At 38.8% G+C, this 18,662-nt stretch overlaps 1 protein-coding gene across 1 annotated transcript; it reads right to left on the bottom strand.

Moving 5' to 3' along the window:
• Nucleotides 1-4,049: 4,049 nt before the first annotated feature.
• Nucleotides 4,050-9,600, bottom strand: LOC112416604 (uncharacterized). The gene is made up of 2 exons (XM_024770860.1): nucleotides 8,709-9,600; nucleotides 4,050-6,520 (listed from the first exon to the last, which is right to left on the bottom strand). Exons 1-2 carry the CDS (start codon nucleotides 9,598-9,600, stop codon nucleotides 4,050-4,052), a joined length of 3,363 nt encoding a protein of 1,120 aa, XP_024626628.1.
• Between the last annotated feature and the right edge of the window lie 9,062 nt (nucleotides 9,601-18,662).

Below are 18,662 nucleotides of genomic sequence, written 5' to 3'. Positions count from 1 at the left end.
GACAGTCAAGGTGTCTCGGGCGAGTGATGTTTCATCTGATGCAGTTACTTGTCTCGATCCTTAATTTTTGCATAGATCGCCCTTGCGGGTTTTCGATCTATCAGGATAATTTCTTTTTTTTTTTTTTTTTTTTTTTTTTTTGTCTCTAATTTTTGCCTGGACCGCCCTTTCGGGTTTTCGATCCATCGAGACGCTCATTTTTGGTTTAAGCCGCCCTTTCAGGTTTTCGACCTACCGAGCTGTTCTTTTATATATTTAAACAAAGTATTTCTTGACTGCATCAGAATTCACAGGACGAGGTAACTCCTCTCCATCCATATTTGTAAGAATTAAAGCACCACCAGAGAACGCTCTCTTCACCACGTAGGGACCTTCATAGTTTGGCGTCCATTTGCCCCTAGGATCTGGTTGAAAGGATTTGATACATTTGACCACAAGATCTCCTTCCTTGAATTCACGGGGATGGACTCCTTTATCGAATGCTTGTTTCATCCTTGACTGATATAGCTGTCCATGACACAAAGCAACCATACGTTTTTCCTCAATCAAATTCAACTGGTCGTACTTGCTCTGGCACCATTCAGCTTCAGACAATTCAGCTTCCATCAAGACTCTTAAAGAAGGAATCTCAACCTCTACAGGTAGTACAGCCTCCATACCATATACCAAAGAGAAAGGGGTTGCCCCTGTCGAGGTTCGCACTGAGGTACGATATCCATACAAAGCGTAAGGTAACATTTCATGCCAGTCCTTGTAAGTAACTACCATCTTCTGTATGATCTTCTTGATGTTCTTGTTTGTAGCTTCAACTGCCCCATTCATCTGTGGTCTGTAAGGAGAAGAATTGTGATGTTGAATCTTGAAGTCATCGCACAACTCTTTCATCATGTTGTTATTCAGATTTGTGCCATTGTCTGTGATGATTCTGTTGGGAACACCGTAGCGGCTGATGATGTTGTTCATGATAAATCTGACCACTACCTGCTTGGTCACATTGGCGTAAGATGCTGCTTCAACCCACTTGGTGAAATAATCGATAGCCACTAATATGAAGCGATGCCCATTGGAAGCTTTTGGTTCAATCCGACCAATCATGTCAATGCCCCACATAGAGAAGGGCCACGGGGAAGAGATGACATTGAGCATAGATGGTGGTATATGAATCTTGTCAGCATAGATTTGACATTTGTGGCATCTCTTGGCATGATTGTAGCAATCAGCGTGCATTGTTATCCAGTAGTACCGAAAGAGCCTTCATGTATCTCATGCATCAACTCTTCTGCTTCATGCTTATTCACGCATCTGAGTAGGACCCCATCAAAGTTCCTCTTATACAAAACATCTTCGTTGAGGAAGAATCGGCTTGACAACTTTCTCAAGGTCTTCTTGTCTTTGTTGGATGCCCCAGGCGGGTATTTTTGAGTTTGAAGGAAGACTTGGATATCATGATACCATGGCTTGTCATCATCAACTGCTTCGGCCGCAAACACATAAGCAGGTCGGTCGAGGAATTGAACATTGATTACTGGTACAGTATTATGACCATTCACTTTGATCATTGAGGATAGAGTAGCTAAAGCATCCGCCATTTGATTCTCATCACGGGGCACATGGTGTAGCTCTACTTTGTTGAAGAAAGTCAGCAATCGTCTTGCATAATCTCTGTAGGGGATCAATCCAGGATGACGAGTTTCCCATTCTCCTTTGATCTGGTTAATCACGAGAGCTGAATCTCCATAGATGACAATTTTCTTAATCCTCAAATCGATGGCTTCTTCGATACCCATGATGCAAGCTTCATATTCAGCGATATTGTTTGTACAATCAAATCGTATCCTTGCAGTAAAAGGGATGTGAGTACCCTTAGGGGTAATGAGGACTGCACCAATTCCACTACCATAGACATTAACGGCCCCGTCAAAAATCAAACCCCATTCGGATTCAGGATCAGGACCTTCACCGAACACCGGTTCATCACAATCTTTCGCTTTTAGATACATGACCTCTTCATCTGGGAAGTCAAACTTGATTGGTTGATAGTCTTCAATTGGTTGATGGGCCAAATGGTCTGCCAAGATGCTACCTTTGATTGCTTTCTGGGTGCGATACACAATATCATACTCGGACAATAACATCTGCCATCGAGCAATCCTTCCAGTTAAAGTTGGCTTCTCAAATATGTACTTGATAGGATCCATCTTGGATATCAACCAAGTTAATGACTGAGACGCTTGACAGCCCAGGCTAAAGCACAACAAGTTTTCTCAAGTATAGAATATCGGGACTCACAATCAGTGAACTTCTTACTCAAATAGGAGATAGCGTGCTCTTTCTTTCCGGTTTCATCTTGTTGATCCAACACACAGCCCATGGAATCTTCCAGTACTGTTAAATACATGATCAAAGGTCTTCCGTCAACTGGAGGAACAAGAATTGGAGGTTCTAATAGATATTCTTTGATTTGATCAAAAGCCTTCTGACAATCAACATTCCACTTCACCCCTTGATCCTTGCGGAGTAACTTGAAAATTGGTCCACATGTGGCAGTCATGTGAGAGATAAATCTGGAGATATAATTAAGTCTACCAAGAAAACCTTTGACTTGCTTCTCTGTCTTTGGAACAGGCATTTCTCTGATGGCTCTGACCTTGTCGGGATCAACTTCAATACCCTTTTGACTGACGATAAAGCCTAGGAGTTTACCAGATCTGACACCGAAAGTACATTTGTTAGGATTCAACCGGAGCTTGTACTTTCTCAACTGCTGAAACATCTTCAACAAATACTCAACATGTTCTTCTTCTGTGCCAGACTTAACAATCATATCATCTACGTAGACCTCGATTTCTTTGTGAATCATATCATGAAAGATTTTGGTCATGCCCCTTTGGTAAGTGGCACCAGCATTTATCAACCCAAATGGCATCACTAAGTAGCAGTAAGCGCCCCAAGGTGTGATGAAAGACGTCTTTTCTCTATCTTCCGGAGCCATCTTTATCTGATTATAACCGGAGAAACCGTCCATGAAGGAGAAAACCTTGCATTTAGCAGTGTTATCAACCAATACATCAATGTGAGGTAATGGGAAATTATCCTTCGGACTAGCCTTGTTCAAGTCCCGGTAATCAACACACATTCTGACTTTGCCATCTTTCTTTGGAACGGGCACTATGTTGGCCAACCACTGAGGGTACTCTGATGTGACCAGGAAACCTGCATCAATCTGTTTGCGCACTTCCTCTTTGATCTTGAGGGCCATCTCGGGATGAGATCTTCTCAATTTCTGCTTTACCGGAGGACACTCAGGCTTCAAAGGCAGTCTGTGTTCCACAACATCAGGGTCTAGACCCGGCATGTCCTTGTATGACCATGCAAATATATCGGCATATTCTCTGAGAAGCTCAATTACTCTTCCCTTAACAGATACCTCCAACAATGCCCCGATCTTAATTTCTTTCTTGTCTTCCTCAGTACCCAGATTGATGATTTCTATCTCTTCCTGATGAGGCTGAATTGTCTTTCTTTCTTGTTCCAACATCCATTTAATCTCATCGGGAATCTCCTCATCCTCCTCTACCATAGCCTCGTAAACCGGGACCTCAAAGTTGGGAGGAAGCATGGGGTTACTGTGTTCAACGGGCTCGCTTATGTTCAGTCTGCACATGATTCATGATTGATTTTAATGAGCAAATCCAGAACTTTGATTTTGAAATTTAAAAGAAAAAGAGAACGATTTTTTTGGATTTTTATATTACCATTTTTTCCAGAAAAAGCACCAAAAATAAAAAATAAAAAATAAAAAAAAATAAAAGTAAGGTAATAAAGGCTGTGACAGAAACAGCGATTTTCATTCATAATAAAAGTAATGGAAGCAAAAACAAAGCCCTACATGAATTCACTTTTGCCTTGGGCAGGACGAAAGGAGTTTTCTTAAAAAAAAAACAAACAAGGCAAACATATTACTTAGAACGGGGTATCGCAGAAGGAATGTCTACAGCAATCCAGTTGCAGCAGGCTCCTCCAGGTGTTACAAAGACAGGTGCCACTCCTCAAGGCGCATCATCGGTAATTGCATTGATCTCTGGTGAATCGTGGATGAATCCTGCACTGCAGAAAGAGCCTTCGGTAGGGTCAAACATCCCAGACCTACTGTTAAGAAAACCAACCCCTTCCTTGCGCTTGTTCTCTGGTAACTCCACTAGCTGACCCCAACCTTCGGTTTTGCTTTCCTGGATTACCCTCTGTGCGTCCTTCAACGAAGCCATACAAGTCTCAATCTTACCTACACTTCCTTCAGCAGAGAACCCTTGGAATGATGACTCGTCTGAACTACTACCACCAATAACAGAGAAAGCAGACAAATTGCTGATCAAAAAGGCTGACTCGCCACTCACAGTAATGAGCTTTCCATGGCTTACAAATTTCAGCTTCTGGTGGAGAGTGGATGTCACTGCCCCAGCGTCATGAATCCATGGTTTGCCAAGCAAACAGCTGAAAGAAGCCTGGATATCCATGACTTGAAAAGTAACCTGAAACTCATGTGGGCCTACTGAGATGGGCAAATCTATCTCACCATATACTGATCTTCTGGTCTCATCAAATGCCCTCACCGTCACCTTACTGGGCCTCAAGAGAGCCTCGGAATATGTCAATTGATCAAGGGTTGATTTGTGCATCACATTAAGAGCAGAGCCGGTGTCTATTAGAACATTGGATAAGGAGTCTGTTCTGCAAAGTACAGAGATGAGTAATGCCTGATTGTGCTTCTTCCCCTCCGCTGGGAGGTCTTCATCACTGAAACTCAGACTGTTACATGCGGTCACATTCCCCACAATACTTTCAAACTGGCCCAAAGTCACATCATAATCCACAAAAGCCTGGTCTAGTACTTTCTTCAGGGCATCTCGGTGAGCACCAGAGCTTGATAACAGAGACATAATGGAAATCTTTGCAGGGGTTTGTAACAACTGGTCCACAACCCTGTACTCGCTCCTCTTGATCAGCTTTAAGATTTCATCAGCATCCTCATAGTCAATCTCTTTGGGATGCTCTCCAACTCTACCTTTACCTGTGTTCCGCTCCTTTACTGTTTCTTCGACCGAAATATTAGTGCTTTTCTGAACCACAGCAGGAAGAACGCGGCCGCTTCTCAAAATCTGACTACTCTCGGCAATATTGTCCACAACAGAGGATGAGGTCGTTTCACTTCCGGGTTCTAGAATTGTGCCTTCATATTTGTAAGGTACGGCTTTCTGAGAGGAAGGAGGTACAGGCCTAGGGACACAGATTACCAGAGGAGTGCCAGCGGGCTTTGCACCGTTAGGGTTTATCACAAGCAGCCTCCTAGCTCTGATTATTGGGGTGACAACACAAACACTTTTGCTCTTGATTTCCTTTGTAACCACAAGTTCCTTTTTATCTAGGAGACCTTGCACATCATTTTGGACTTGCATGCAACCACGAGGATCTACCGAACACACATCACAAGCCTCGTGATCGTGACTGAAGAGAGCTACTTCACACATTTTCACATGTATCGGTACCAAAGGGGTCTTGATGTCACATGCGTAGAGAATGCAGGCATCTTCCTGACAGTCTTGAATCATATTAACAACAGGCCCACGGGGAGGCAGAGGATTGTTTTGGGCAACATGATCAGGGTCGGCGAAAGTTAACTCTTTGCTATTGAGCAGTTTTTGGACCTCTTTCTTGAGGGCATAACAACGTTCCACATCGTGACCTGCTGCCCCTTGATGATAAACACAATGAAGTTCAGGACGGTACCAGCGTGGGAGAGGATCTGGAATGCGAGGGGGTGGTAGTGTGTGAACCAGGTTTTGCGCGAGCAAGGAAGGCAGTAATGCTCCATAAGTCATTGGTATGAGATCAAATTGTTGTTTTTGATTCTGCTGATTGTAGGGAGCTTGAGGACGGGGTTGTTGTTGTGGGGGGTATTGTGGCCTTTGTTGGTATGGTTGTTGAGGGAATTGTTGTGGGTTGTATGGTAGTTGATATAGTGGTGGATAGTATGGTGAAGGTCCTTGAGGTCTTGGTGGTTGATAATTTGGGTTCTGGGGAGCGGTCATTTGTGGGGTAATGTTAGCAACATAAGGATGATTAGGGTACACAGGCTGAGATCCGCCATGGGCCACCATGCCGACTTCTTGAGCATTCCTTTTTGAGTAACCATTACCAAACTTCTTGTTACCATTAGACGAACTTCCTGCAGAACCACCTGAAGAACCAGCTCCCTTACGAGCCCAATCCTCAATACGTATCCCCGTCTCTACCAGGTCGGTGAATTTCTGTGATGCACAAACAATCATTTTCTCTGAATAGCAAGGGCTCAGAGTCTCATAGAACATCTCAGATAATTCCCTTTCATCCAAGGGCGGACGAATCTGGGAGGCCTTCTGGATGAAGCGTTGTGCATACTCTTTGAATGATTCTTTGTCCTTCTGGGTCAAGGACTGCAACTCTTTGCGACTAGGCGCCAGATACGTGTTGTATTTGTAACGCCCTCTTTGAATTATTTGATTTATTTAATTATTTAATTGAGTCTAAAATTTATTAAAAAGAGTTTAAAATATATTTATTTGATTATGTGATTTATTAAGTGGCTTATGTTGTTATTTAATAGATTAAGATTTGAAAATAGAAATAAGATTGAGTTGAGAGTTTGTTATGAGATTTTAGAGAGTTTTGGGGGAGAAAGAGAAATAAGATAAAATAGAAAAAAGGGTTATAAATAGGAGAAACCTAATTTAGAAAAAACATAACGTAGGATCAATTTTGGAGAAAATGGAGAAAAAGCCGAGAGGAGGGAGAAGACCTAGGAGTGCTGCGATTTTCATCTATAAGGTAAGGGTGGGACTAACATTCAATAATCTTAAGTCATTGATTCTGAAAAATTGGATTTAACATGTTGTAGGTTTTAGTTTTTGAGAATTTGGGAATTAGGGTTAAAAGTGATTATTTGATGATTTTCTAAAATAATGTTTTGGGTCAAGTTTTATGTGGTTTTGAGTCTCTTTTGATGTATATAAATATTTAGACAAACTTTGGCATCAAATTTGGGCATAGGGAAGTTAAAATTGGGATTTTGGGGTGAAAAGTGTGTTTTTCCCGAGTTGCTCTGTGACAGCATGTCTTTTTTCCATGTTCTTGCGTCTTTTTCACACGTTTCTGTTTTGAATTAGCCTTTGGTGTAAACATGGAAGTTGTAGATAATTGTGTTAGCTTTCCAGTGGCGTCGGTTTGACTTGAAAATGAATTTTGGTTTATGAGTTAAGGTCAAATTACTGCACATAGGTCACCGTGAATTTTTATGAATTTCAGCACAACTTTGTCCGAATTTGAAATGAAAACTGGTATTGATTGGTACAGAATTGGTCTTAGGTGTAAACACGAAAGTTGTAGGTATAAATGTTAGCTTTCTAATGCCGTTGGTTTGAATTCAAAAGGATTTATAGAATTTGAGTTATTGTCAAATTACTGAACGTAGGTCACAGTGAATAATTGATTATGATTGATGAATTAGTATATGTATGTATATGTTTGTGAATACGATATTGTCCATGATTGATGAAGTGTTATATGTATATATGATGTTTTAAGATGTTGATTATTATTTGATGTTGTTATATTGTGATATAATTGTATATGCATTACTTGAATTATATGTGAATAATTGAGACGTTGTTGACTTGCATTTGATATTATTATGTCATGCTGTTTTTGTATACTGTTGTGTTGCTGTTGTTATTTAACTAAGCTGCATGAGTCGGTCTAAGTTGATTAAGATGATGAAGTTCCAAATTATTGGATTATATAAGAGGTTGTCGATTTAAGATATTACGAGGTCGAGTCCATGCATTAGCATTTCATTGTTGGGGGCTTGATGCCCTGGAGCCTTTGCTCAATTAAGTTGAGGGCTTGATGCCCTGGGAGCCTTTTTAGGCTCAAATAAAGTTGAGGGCTTGATGCCCTGGGAGCCTATTTACGCTTAAAGATTGGTACCACATGCATGATTAGAAGATTAAGTTGCATAGTCAAGAGGTTAAGTTGTCAAGTTGTCAAGTTATCAAGTTGTCGAGTTGTTAAGTTGTTAAATCATGAAATTGTTTAAAGCTGTGATTCTTTATATGAACTATTAAAGAAGTTAATTATGATATATTATTATCTATGATGAATATTATGATGATTACATGATGTTGTCTATGAGTTGTTAAATATGATTGATGATGCTTATGTTGTTAAATGTAATTGATGAATTATATGCTTAATATTATTATTTGTGAAATCTCACCCCTTCTGTTTGCCCACCATGGGTAACTAACAGGTAACCAAGAATAGTTGATGTCGTGTGAGCTTTCCTTCTCGTGTGTCTTAGGTGCTCTGATACGTAACGGGATGAGAACTTTGTTATTGCTTTTCTATTCCTTACGTATTGTTTTTGAAGATTTATGACTATGTTTTTAGATTGGATTTTTATGAGACATTTATGAAGAGGCCTTCGTGCCAAAGACTGTTTTAGTTATTGAAATAAATTCCGCTGCGAAGTATTAAAGATCTTGTATTTGAATTTTAAAGGATAAATAGTTATTTATTCAGTTTATGATTTTAAGAAAAGAATGTGACATTCCGTTTATGTTGAAAAACTCTGATTATTTATGCGAAATTTTTATGTTGGGAAAACGGGGTGTTACAATATTTGTATTGTTGCATGAAAGCGTCAGCCAATTGTTCAAACGTAGTAATGCCTTTCAATCCCATAAACCAAGTATGTGCAGGACCGGTCAAACTGTCCTGGAAGCAATGAATGAGCAAAGGTACGTTGTTCCTGTAAGCTATCATCTTCGTAATATACATAGTTAGATGATTTTGTGGACACGAGTCCCCTTGGTATTTCTCAAACACAGGCATCTTGAATTTTGGGGGTATATCCACATCTGGTACCAAGCAAAGATCGTATATACTCTGGACGACTACTTCTTTACCACGCATGTTACTCATCTCTTTTTCCAAAGCCCTGAACCTCTCTTCCCAGTTAACTGCTTTGTCGTCCCCCATCACACTGTCAGAATGATAAATCTGCTCTTCCTGCTGTGGCTCAACATGCACAGTGGGTCCTGCTTGAGTCATAGCAGCCTGAGGAAATAGCTGGCCCATCTGAGAAAATGGTGAAGTCTGTTGACCATGTGCGAATGGCATTTCAGTAGCACTTGGACGAAAAACCCCATTAGCTGCAAGCGGCATGCCCCAAGGGTAGCCTGGAGGCATGGAATACTGAGGAGTAGAAAAGAGACCCTGGGGGCCAAGAGGACGGAAGCCTGAGTTACCCATAGTTGCCATATTACCAGAAGAAAAATCAGTCATCAGAGGCTGGGTGAGGCCGATAGTTGTAGTAGTAGTCGGAGATGGTTGCGGGGGACCCTCAGGTGCAACTGTGACGACCACAACAGGAGTTGAATTGGAGATTGCTGCTTGCTCTCTCTCAGCCATCATAGTTTCCATCATAATTGCCATTCTTTCCATCTCTCCCTTGAGGTTAACCAGTTCCTCTCTGAGCTGAGCGTTTTCCTGTTCTGCTGCTAACATCCTCTTCTTGATATGGGCTCGAGTGTTGTGAATGCGAGTGGGTTTGTACTGAATATGCCGGGCCACTTTGCTTCTCTGAGGCAGAAATGAGGAGAGTATGAGACTTGATTTTGACACTTTTTATGAATGCAATATGATGCATGATATGCTATATGCCAAAATATGCAATTTTTATATATCTTTTTATCGAAGGACCTATAGAAGCAATTTTGTAAACATACCAACCTAAACAAATCATAAAAAAACAAAGTTGATTACAAGATAATTCCCTTTCTAACAACAAAGCCAAGAGATAGACTTTCAAAGTAAAACAAGATAATTCCCTTTCTAACAACAAAGCCAAGGGATAGACTTTCAAAGTAAAACAAGATAATTCCCTTTCTAACAACAAAGCCAAGGGATAAACTTTCAAAATAAAACAAGATAATTCCCTTTAAACAAAATGAGCCAAGGGATAGACTCCATAACTAAAAAAACATCAAAAACAAACTGAAAAGACTCTCAAGCCTCTGAAGCGAACTAATCCTCAAAATCGGAATGCGGCCTATCAAAGAGATCCATGCGTTTCTTCTTCCGCCCGGGAATTTGATCAAGTGCGGCATCTTTCTCCTTGATACTTTTTCTCAGTTGGGCGATTACCATATCTTTCTTGTGGCTATCATAGGCTTCTTGCTCTAGTAGGACCATTACAGCCTCATACTCCTGATCCTTTTTCTGATACTCTCTTTTCCACCTATGTACTTCACGTTCCACTTCAGCTAAACGCTCTTGGTATTCTTTCTCGGTGTCAAAGGTCATAGGTAGGGGTGGTGCTGGAGTGATTGCAGATACAAATCTTGATATCTTGTAAGGCATCCCAATTTGGACAGCTCTATCTATCACCCACTGAGTGTATGATTCATGAACGGCACCTGTTTTCTTCCCTAACTGGCCTTTGTCTCTTCTACGAATGGTGTGCCAAGCTCGCACAACCTGCTCCCTCATGCCTTTACTGTCATCTATGTTGAGGTAATATACATTCTCTAGATAGATGCTGAGAGGTTTCCCTTCCATGGGATATCCGAACTGGCGTCGGGCAAGTGTAGGATTGTAGCTAATTCCTCCTTCCAACCCAAGAAGTGGTACATTGGAGAATTTCCCACAACTGTCAATAATGGTTCCTTTGTCATAAACCCGATCGTACCACACTACCTCGGCTGGAGTAAGGGACATGAGTCTTTTTGACCAAAGAAGGTTTTCTGGATTGGTGGTGAAGCGTGAGAGGTGATCCACCGATATAGCAATTGTGCACAACAAAGGATAGTTCCACGACCAGCTTGAGTGCGTCTATGGATGGAAAGATAGGTATCACCTAATAAGGTAGGGACAGGGTTCCTTGACAAGAAAATTTGGATAGCCTTGATGTCCACAAAGTTGTCGAGGCTAGGGAAGAGTACGAGGCCATAAATTAGCAAGGCAAGGATGGAGTTAAAAGCATAGGCAACCCCCATTTTGTCAAAGAATGTAGTCCTTTCGTAAAGGAAATCGGTGGAGAAACCCAAAAATTTCCCCCTAGTGATGAGATGTGCTTTCACTTCGTCCGTTTCAAGATGGAGGGCTGTGGCAATGGTTGAGTGCTTGGGAGTTTCCTCGAGGCCACTGAAAGGTACTTTGTCCAACACTGGTAGATTAATCCAACAAGAGTACTCCTCCAAGGTGGGAAGGATCTGGTAATCTTGAAAAGTAAAGCAATGGTAGCCCGGGTCATAGAACTGAACAAAAGCGTTGAGAATCCCTTCGTCAATATCTGTCTTAACAACACCCATCAAATTTCCATGTTGCTTGTAGAAATCGTCCATACAAACCACTTTCTTCCCTAGCTTCCTCAAACTCAAGAGATCTGGCTTCCTGAAACTATACTGCCTAAGGCTCCTCATATCTACAATGTTTACAACAAAGCTTTTATAAGTCCTTCAAAATTTTTTTTGATGAATGGAAAAAATATTTATGAATGGATGCATGTATGCATGATAATACTAAAGCACATAGGATGTTGGAGTCAAAGGGTAACAACGCCATTTGGTAAGGACTAAGGTTTTAAATTGCACTTGTAACAAGGGTTCTACTAAGTTCCCAAAGTCTTTAACCACTTCCGAATATTTATCGGGTGACGGGAGTACTCCCATTCCAATTATATTCGTCGGAAAGTCTCGTTTGGGTGTAGTATCGCGTATCAACTAATTCAAGAGTACTCTCGATTAGCCACCGCACTACGTCCTAAAAGGCCAAGATGGGTTAAAGGTGACTAACGGTCCTCAACTTCAAAGGTCACTTGAAAATAGCATGCCAAACATGAGTACTCACGTTGACAACATATACTTCCAAGATCCCTCCGTTGAGTGGGGTTATCACATGTGCCAATACCGAAGAGTACTCTTGGCATGGAACTATGATTATACCACCGTCCTATCTTAAGTTTCCCTCAAGCTCGGGTGTAGAGCTTACCTCACCACTCACGTAAACATGTAAGAAAATATTTACAAAGCGTAAACAAATAATAAAGCACAAAATAAAGAAAGTAAGGTGGGTTTAACCCGTGTAGGATCTAAGTCCCCAGTGGAGTCGCCATTCTGTGCTCCCCGATTTTCGGATATCAAACCATTGATTGATTTGAATCGTAAATCTTTGAACTCTCAATTTTTTATTCGTGGGAAGGGAAAAAATGAGTAAAAACCCTTATCGAGACTTTGGATTCGGGGGTTGGTTTCGAATAGGGAAGGTGTTAAGCACCCTAAACGACTTCGGTACTCCGAAGGAACCGCTTACCTAGATTATCTTGTGCTAAATTCATTTGGCTTACTTGAAAAATTATTACCTAAAAATCTAAGTGAAAGAATGGAGGGAGAAGGAGTATGTTTTTGGTTATTTTTATTTGATTTGGAAGGACAAGTCCTCTGCCTACGTACCCTTTTTGGGAAAGGGATCAAAACCGACGTAGTTCCACTAAAAAATTTCTTTGGTGGGTTAGGTTGATTTTAAGATTTTTGAAAATGGTTTTAAGAAGAGAAAGAGGCCTCAAGGCATGAGATAAAAGAAATGAGTGAGGTTAATTGAAAGTTTGATTAAGAAATAAAGGAAAAAAAATTATTAAGAAAATGATTTTGAAGTTTTGCATATTTGATTTTTTGAGAAAAATGATTTTTCTAAACTAACGGTGAAAACTAACGTAACGTCGTAAAAACGAGCGGAAAGCGGTAAATAAATTGTGGTAGTGTTGGTGCAAGTTTCGGTGCTCGTGTTACCTACATTATTACATCAATTCCTAAATACAACCCCAAGGCCTTTATGCCAAAATAAAAATGCAAGAAATGAAATTACATCAATTCCCTATTTATACACACTAAATCAATGACAAAACAAAATGATGAGAAAATTAAATGTGCATGCTATGATTCAAGACAAAAATTAAATTGTTAGTAACATAAGAAATATCATGGTGAATGAGACATAAGTAATAAAAAGCACGTAATTAAGACAAGCAACAATTAAGATCATCATATAAGAAATAAACAAAAAAAATTCAAAAGAAAACAAATAGGATGGATTTTTAAAATTAGAGAAAATTAAAATGGTGAGAACAATATTTTTGGAAATTTTTCTAAACACAAAAATGTAAAAAAAATGTAAAAAAAAACAGTATTTAAAAATAAAGACAATTAAAAATAAGAAATAAAAAAAATATATTGGCTCAGCAGGATCTAATCTGGACCGTTGGATGAATCCAGAGGTCCAGATCTGAATCCCAAGATCTCATCCTAGCCACAGGATCAAAGATCCAAGGGTTGAAAAATCAGCACAAAAATAGAGAAACAAACACAGAAAGCACAGAGACCGTCAGATCAACGATCTGACGGTTCAAACAGAAATCAACACAGTAGTCCGTAGGAGCCAAACAACACGTGAATCCTCCCAAGAGCATCCTCGATCGTCAGATCTGAGATCTGACGGTCTAGTCTTGAGGTCACATGAAGCTCCATGGACAAGCGTGCATAAGAACAGACCAAACAAAAAGCATTATAGAAGCAAATTCCTTAACAAAAAAAACACAACACACAAGACTTTCTCTCTCTAAAGAAATTTTCTCCTCCTTCTCTCTAAAAAAAAAAAAAAAAAGTTCATCGGAGAAGATGAAGGAGGCGGCCGGAGTTCCTCCGGTGCGGTGGTTGTCCATGCCGCCGCCGCGTCGGAGTTTTTTTTTACTTCTTTTTCGAAAACAAATACTCCAAACTGCTCCTCTTTCTCTTCTCTAAACGAATCCACACTCAAAGTTTTGAAAACAAATCACATAAACACTAGATCTAGAAAAAGCTTCATCAACAAAAACTTTTCACAAATGTTTTCAAACAAACACGAACCAAGCAGATCGGAAGGAAAGAGGAAGAAGAACGTATTACCTCTGTTATATTCGGAGATTAACGCTAGAAATACGACGGAAAACTTCAAATCAACTTCGACCTAGCTCTGCTTCCTTCGAAATCCATGAATCCTGTCCAGTTTGCTTCTCTCTTCTTCTGTTTCTTCACGATTTCGGCTTTGTACTGCTTACGTTGATGATGATGACGAGTTTGGTTCGTCTCTGGTAGTGTATGGTGATGAATTTCGATTTCGAATTGTGTGGTGTTGAGATCTTATGGCCGAATTTGTGATGTTATGTGACTTGTTTTATGATGATTTCGTGAGAAAGTGTTTTTGTTGGTTTAGTATTATGAAGAATTTTGGTTCCTGGAATGGAAGAGGTTAATGTTCATGATGAACAGCTATGAACATTCATGATGATTATTGTGTATTTTTTATTTTTGATCTGAAAAAGTTGAGAGAGATGAAAGATTAGGGTTTCTGATGGTGATTGCTGCAGTTGCTACAGTGATTCTCTCTGACTGATTCTGACTGCAATAAATGCAGTGGTATTTATACCACTATAAAATAGGGTTTTGGTTTAAAGGACCAATGAGCATGTGACATGTGGACAGGATTAAATTGGGACATTAAAAACAAAACAAAAGGAATATTATTTTAAAGAAAGAAGAAGAAAAAAACGTGACATTACATGAATGAAAAAATGGAAACAATATAAAAAGTATAAAATAAAAAGAATGTAAATAAATAGCATTAAATAATAATAAAGATCAAACAAATGATAGCATTAAATAATAATAAAGATCAAATAAATGAAATAATAAAAAGTAAAATTGCCTCTTTCGAAAACCAAATGAGGTACTTCAAAGTAATCTCTCTGTCGAAATTTTGACTTAAATGATTAAAAAGACACGACTTTTAAAATACGATTAGACCTTTTAACATGACTTGACTGTTACGACTAAAAAAACTTTTAAATATAAAATGCGTCTAAGAGTTATAAAAAAGCAGATGAATTGATTTTAACTGTTGTAAAAATGCGAGCGGAGACTTAAATGCAAGATGAAAGTTTTTTTTTTAATGATTAAAGACGAATAAAAGAGAAAGTGGACTATTTTAAAATACGGATAAAAAATGAAACATACAAGATTGGGATAAATAAAATGTCATCAAAAGGCTCCAATTTCATATATGAATCTTAGAAGTTCATCACATACTCTCTCTCTCTCTCTCTCTCTCTCTCTCTCTCTCTCTCTCTCTCTCTCTCTCTCTCTCTCTCTCTCTCTCTCTCTCTCTCTCTCTCTCTCTCTCTCTCTTCTCTCTCTCTCTCTCTCTCTCTCTCTCTCTCTCTCTCTCTCTCTCTCTCTCTCTCTCTCTCTCTCTCTCTCTCTCTCTCTCTTCTCTCTCTCTCTCTCTCTCTCTCTCTCTCTCTCTCTCTCTCTCTCTCTCTCTCTCTCTCTCTCTCTCTCTCTCTCTCTCTCTCTCTCTCTCTCTCTCTCTCTCTCTCTCTCTCTCTCTCTCTCTCTCTCTCTCACGCAACTCTACAAAAGGGAAGCTCAATCTTGTCTACCATACAAAGATTAAAAGAATAAAATTAAATATGCAATGTTCAAAAAGTAGTTTTTGCTCTATTTGTAGGTTTAGACACCAACCCTAGGTATATCAAAATCCCTAGGTCCAATGAAAGCATTAAGACTTTTGCGTAAGGAAATTAAATAGCAATTATGACATAACTGATTAAAAATTGAATTAAAATGATCCAACAAACAAATTGAGGTTCATATTATAACTCCACCCAATTAGGGTTTAGTTACTCATAGTAACTAAAGAAAAAATTACAAAAGAATAAAACATACCATAGAGACTAAGGTTGAGGAGCGGCTCCTCACTTGAAGCTCCTAGTGTTGACCTTACTCTTAAACTGATTCGTTATGAATAAATAAATGTAAATGAGGGGAGTTGTATTGATTGGTTGATTTCCAAGTGGGTTTGGGCTGAAAAACTGTTTTTTTTTCTCAAACCTACAGGAGAAAAACAACAAAAAGTTGTTAGTTCCTAGAGACGCACATGCTTCGCAGTTGGTATGGCGCACCTCCGGAATAGGCACAAAACAATGCTTTTTCACCATTCTTTTGCACGCCTGGAGTGTGTGGTGCTTTGCTTCAATGCGTTTTGCCTTTTTCTTAGTATTTTTAAGTATTTTCTTTTCTGAAACTTATCTTGGGACTTAGGACATAATATATCTACTTTGTATGCCCAATTGTTTTGAATTTCGCTACATATTCTGGACTTGAGAAGATAGGATTGGAAGAAAATTTTATTGGCCTTGAAGATGCTTTGGTCTTCTTAACTTTAAAGTAGAAGTAAGTTTAGTGAATGATGGTCGGATTAGATAAGTGTATCTAAAAAGATTGTCGTTTCGTCTAAACAATTTGCATTACTTATTTGGGAACAACAAAATAAATAAAGAGATAAGGGTGTAGAGTTTTTAAATTTAATATGTTTGCAACAGAGCAAAGTTTACATGTTTTCGCAAAATGTTAGCGATGGTTAGGATTCTTTGAATCCCCTCTATTCATTTGTTGGAATTAATTAACAGTAAGTCGCGTTCAATTATTCCAAGCAGACTATCTAAGCGATGAGCTCGCTGGGACGTGATAACCTAATTAGTTGTCAAGTTGCACCTGCTGGTCGCACGGTGATCCTTACATGTGGGGTCTTACTCTCTCATAGATTTCGGTTTATCCCTCCGCCTGTCGAGTTGCACCTGTTCTTCATACGGCTAAGCGTTTTGTTGAAAAGAGTGTAGCATCCATTGATGTCATGCAATCAATCGCATCAACCTTCATCTTGGGAAATTTGAATCGACTCACTTTGTGTCGGAATCGTATCAATCTTCATGGTTTCTCTAGTTTGTAATTCAGCTGTCCGAACCGATTTATAATTTTATTGAATCGATTCAAATAGTTATTTTTGCATGAAAAATAGCACATTCACTCATTTACAACTATTCTCTCTAGGTCTCAAAAACTCATTGTTCATAAATTCTTCAAGGTTAAACACTTTTACTTAGAATCACTTTGTACATCACATTCATTTGTTATGATGCTTATAGGGATTGTAAGTTGGTTCTTTCAAGGAAATTGATTGGGCTTAATCAAGGTTCCAAAGTGAAGTGAATAATCTCATTTCACCTCCAAATGTCTTGGGGGTCTTTCTAACCGTTCTTGAAGTTGAAGGGGATTCTTTAACCAGACATAGCATCGAAGACTTGAGTGAAGAGTTCGAAGGGGTGCACGGGTAATCAAGGATTCGAAGAATCAAGGAGCACAAAATTCAAAGGTTATTTGAAGTTTGGGGGAGTGTTTGCATAGGGGTTGAAGAATTAGTTTAATTTCAAGGAACTCTTGTAAACACATTGTATTCAACATAGTTACTATTAGTGGATGACCTTGGTATTCAAATTGTCTAAGTTTAGCAAATTGTTCAAGTCACATTAAATTTTGATTGTAATAAGATTTGTATTGTGAATCACTAAATTTTACATTGAATCTTATTAGGACATAGTTTTATCTTTTTGCTTATTGTTGTGATTGTTCACGCGCGATTCCAATAGTCAATTTATTTGAAATCACTTTTTATCAAAACTCCAGAAAACTTTTTCAAAAAGTTATTCACCCTTTGGATAAGTAGGCTACACAAAATTTGAGTTAGGCACTCCTACGGAAGTTAAAGCATGGATTCAATCCCACATTCACACCTTGAAATAACAATTTGTAAAGGTACTAGAGAATATTTGTAACTTGTTGGGACAATCGAGTTTAAAGTTACTCAGATTTTTCATACTTTGTCCTTTACTTTTCATTCTTTTTTTTTTCTTTCTGATACACCATTTTTATTTTGAGTGTATATTTTTTATGATTTGTTCTTTATTCTCTAGTACCTCCACCCCAAACTTATTATTTAGCAACAACCTACATAGCCTAACTCAAATATAACATTTTTGGGTCAAATCCTAAAAGTCCCTAGGCTCAATATGTAGCTTGTCACCGAACAAAAAGATCGAAACCTATCGGCTCAAATTTGCTTTCAAAAAGGATAAATTCAATAAAAATAAGAGTAGGCTTGAAAAGGCTCACAGGACCAAGCACTTTTGCCTCAGTGTGTATATGATAAAGATCAATCAACAGTAAAGAAACAACGCAAGTTCTAGAAATGTAGTTGCACGGAATAATTTCAAGCTCGAAGGTGGTTTCCTTAGTGGGAACGTGGGACAAGCGGTTGTCCAAGATGGAGGAAGTGCTGATCACGGGATTAGTGGTTCTCCAGTTAGTTATTCTAGTAGAAATAAAATATAAAATATAGAAATAACATTATCAGCTGATTCTTCAAAGATATGCTCATTGCTAGGAATATATCCAATAACATTATTTCCTAAAATAACATTTTTTTGTTATTTGATATCAAATATAACAAATATTTCCTAAAATATAAAACCTACTTTAGAAATTTTTCACAACTGATTCTTCAAAGATATGTGCGTTGCTAGGTCAACAAGATAAGGAAATATTGTTTCCTTAAACAAGAAAGGGGGCGCATACAAGTAGGTATGAACCTAGACACAGTAAATCATGCCAGGATGTTGGAACATCGTATCCAACATCTTA

This window comes from Medicago truncatula, chromosome 7, assembly GCF_003473485.1.
Source record: "Medicago truncatula cultivar Jemalong A17 chromosome 7, MtrunA17r5.0-ANR, whole genome shotgun sequence".
NCBI classification, from domain to species: domain Eukaryota; kingdom Viridiplantae; phylum Streptophyta; class Magnoliopsida; order Fabales; family Fabaceae; genus Medicago; species Medicago truncatula.
The sequence above is the reverse complement of the archived record's forward strand: the minus strand, read 5'-3'. Positions and strand labels throughout refer to the sequence as shown.

Coding starts and splice junctions, on each gene's coding strand:
- LOC112416604 (XM_024770860.1), bottom strand. CDS start 9,600: ATGTTAGCAGCAGAACAGGAAAACGCTCAGCTCAGAGAGGAACTGGTT. Junction 6,521..8,708: donor CATGCAACAATACAAATATT/GTAACACCCCGT, acceptor TAATTCAAAGAG/GGCGTTACAAATACAACACG.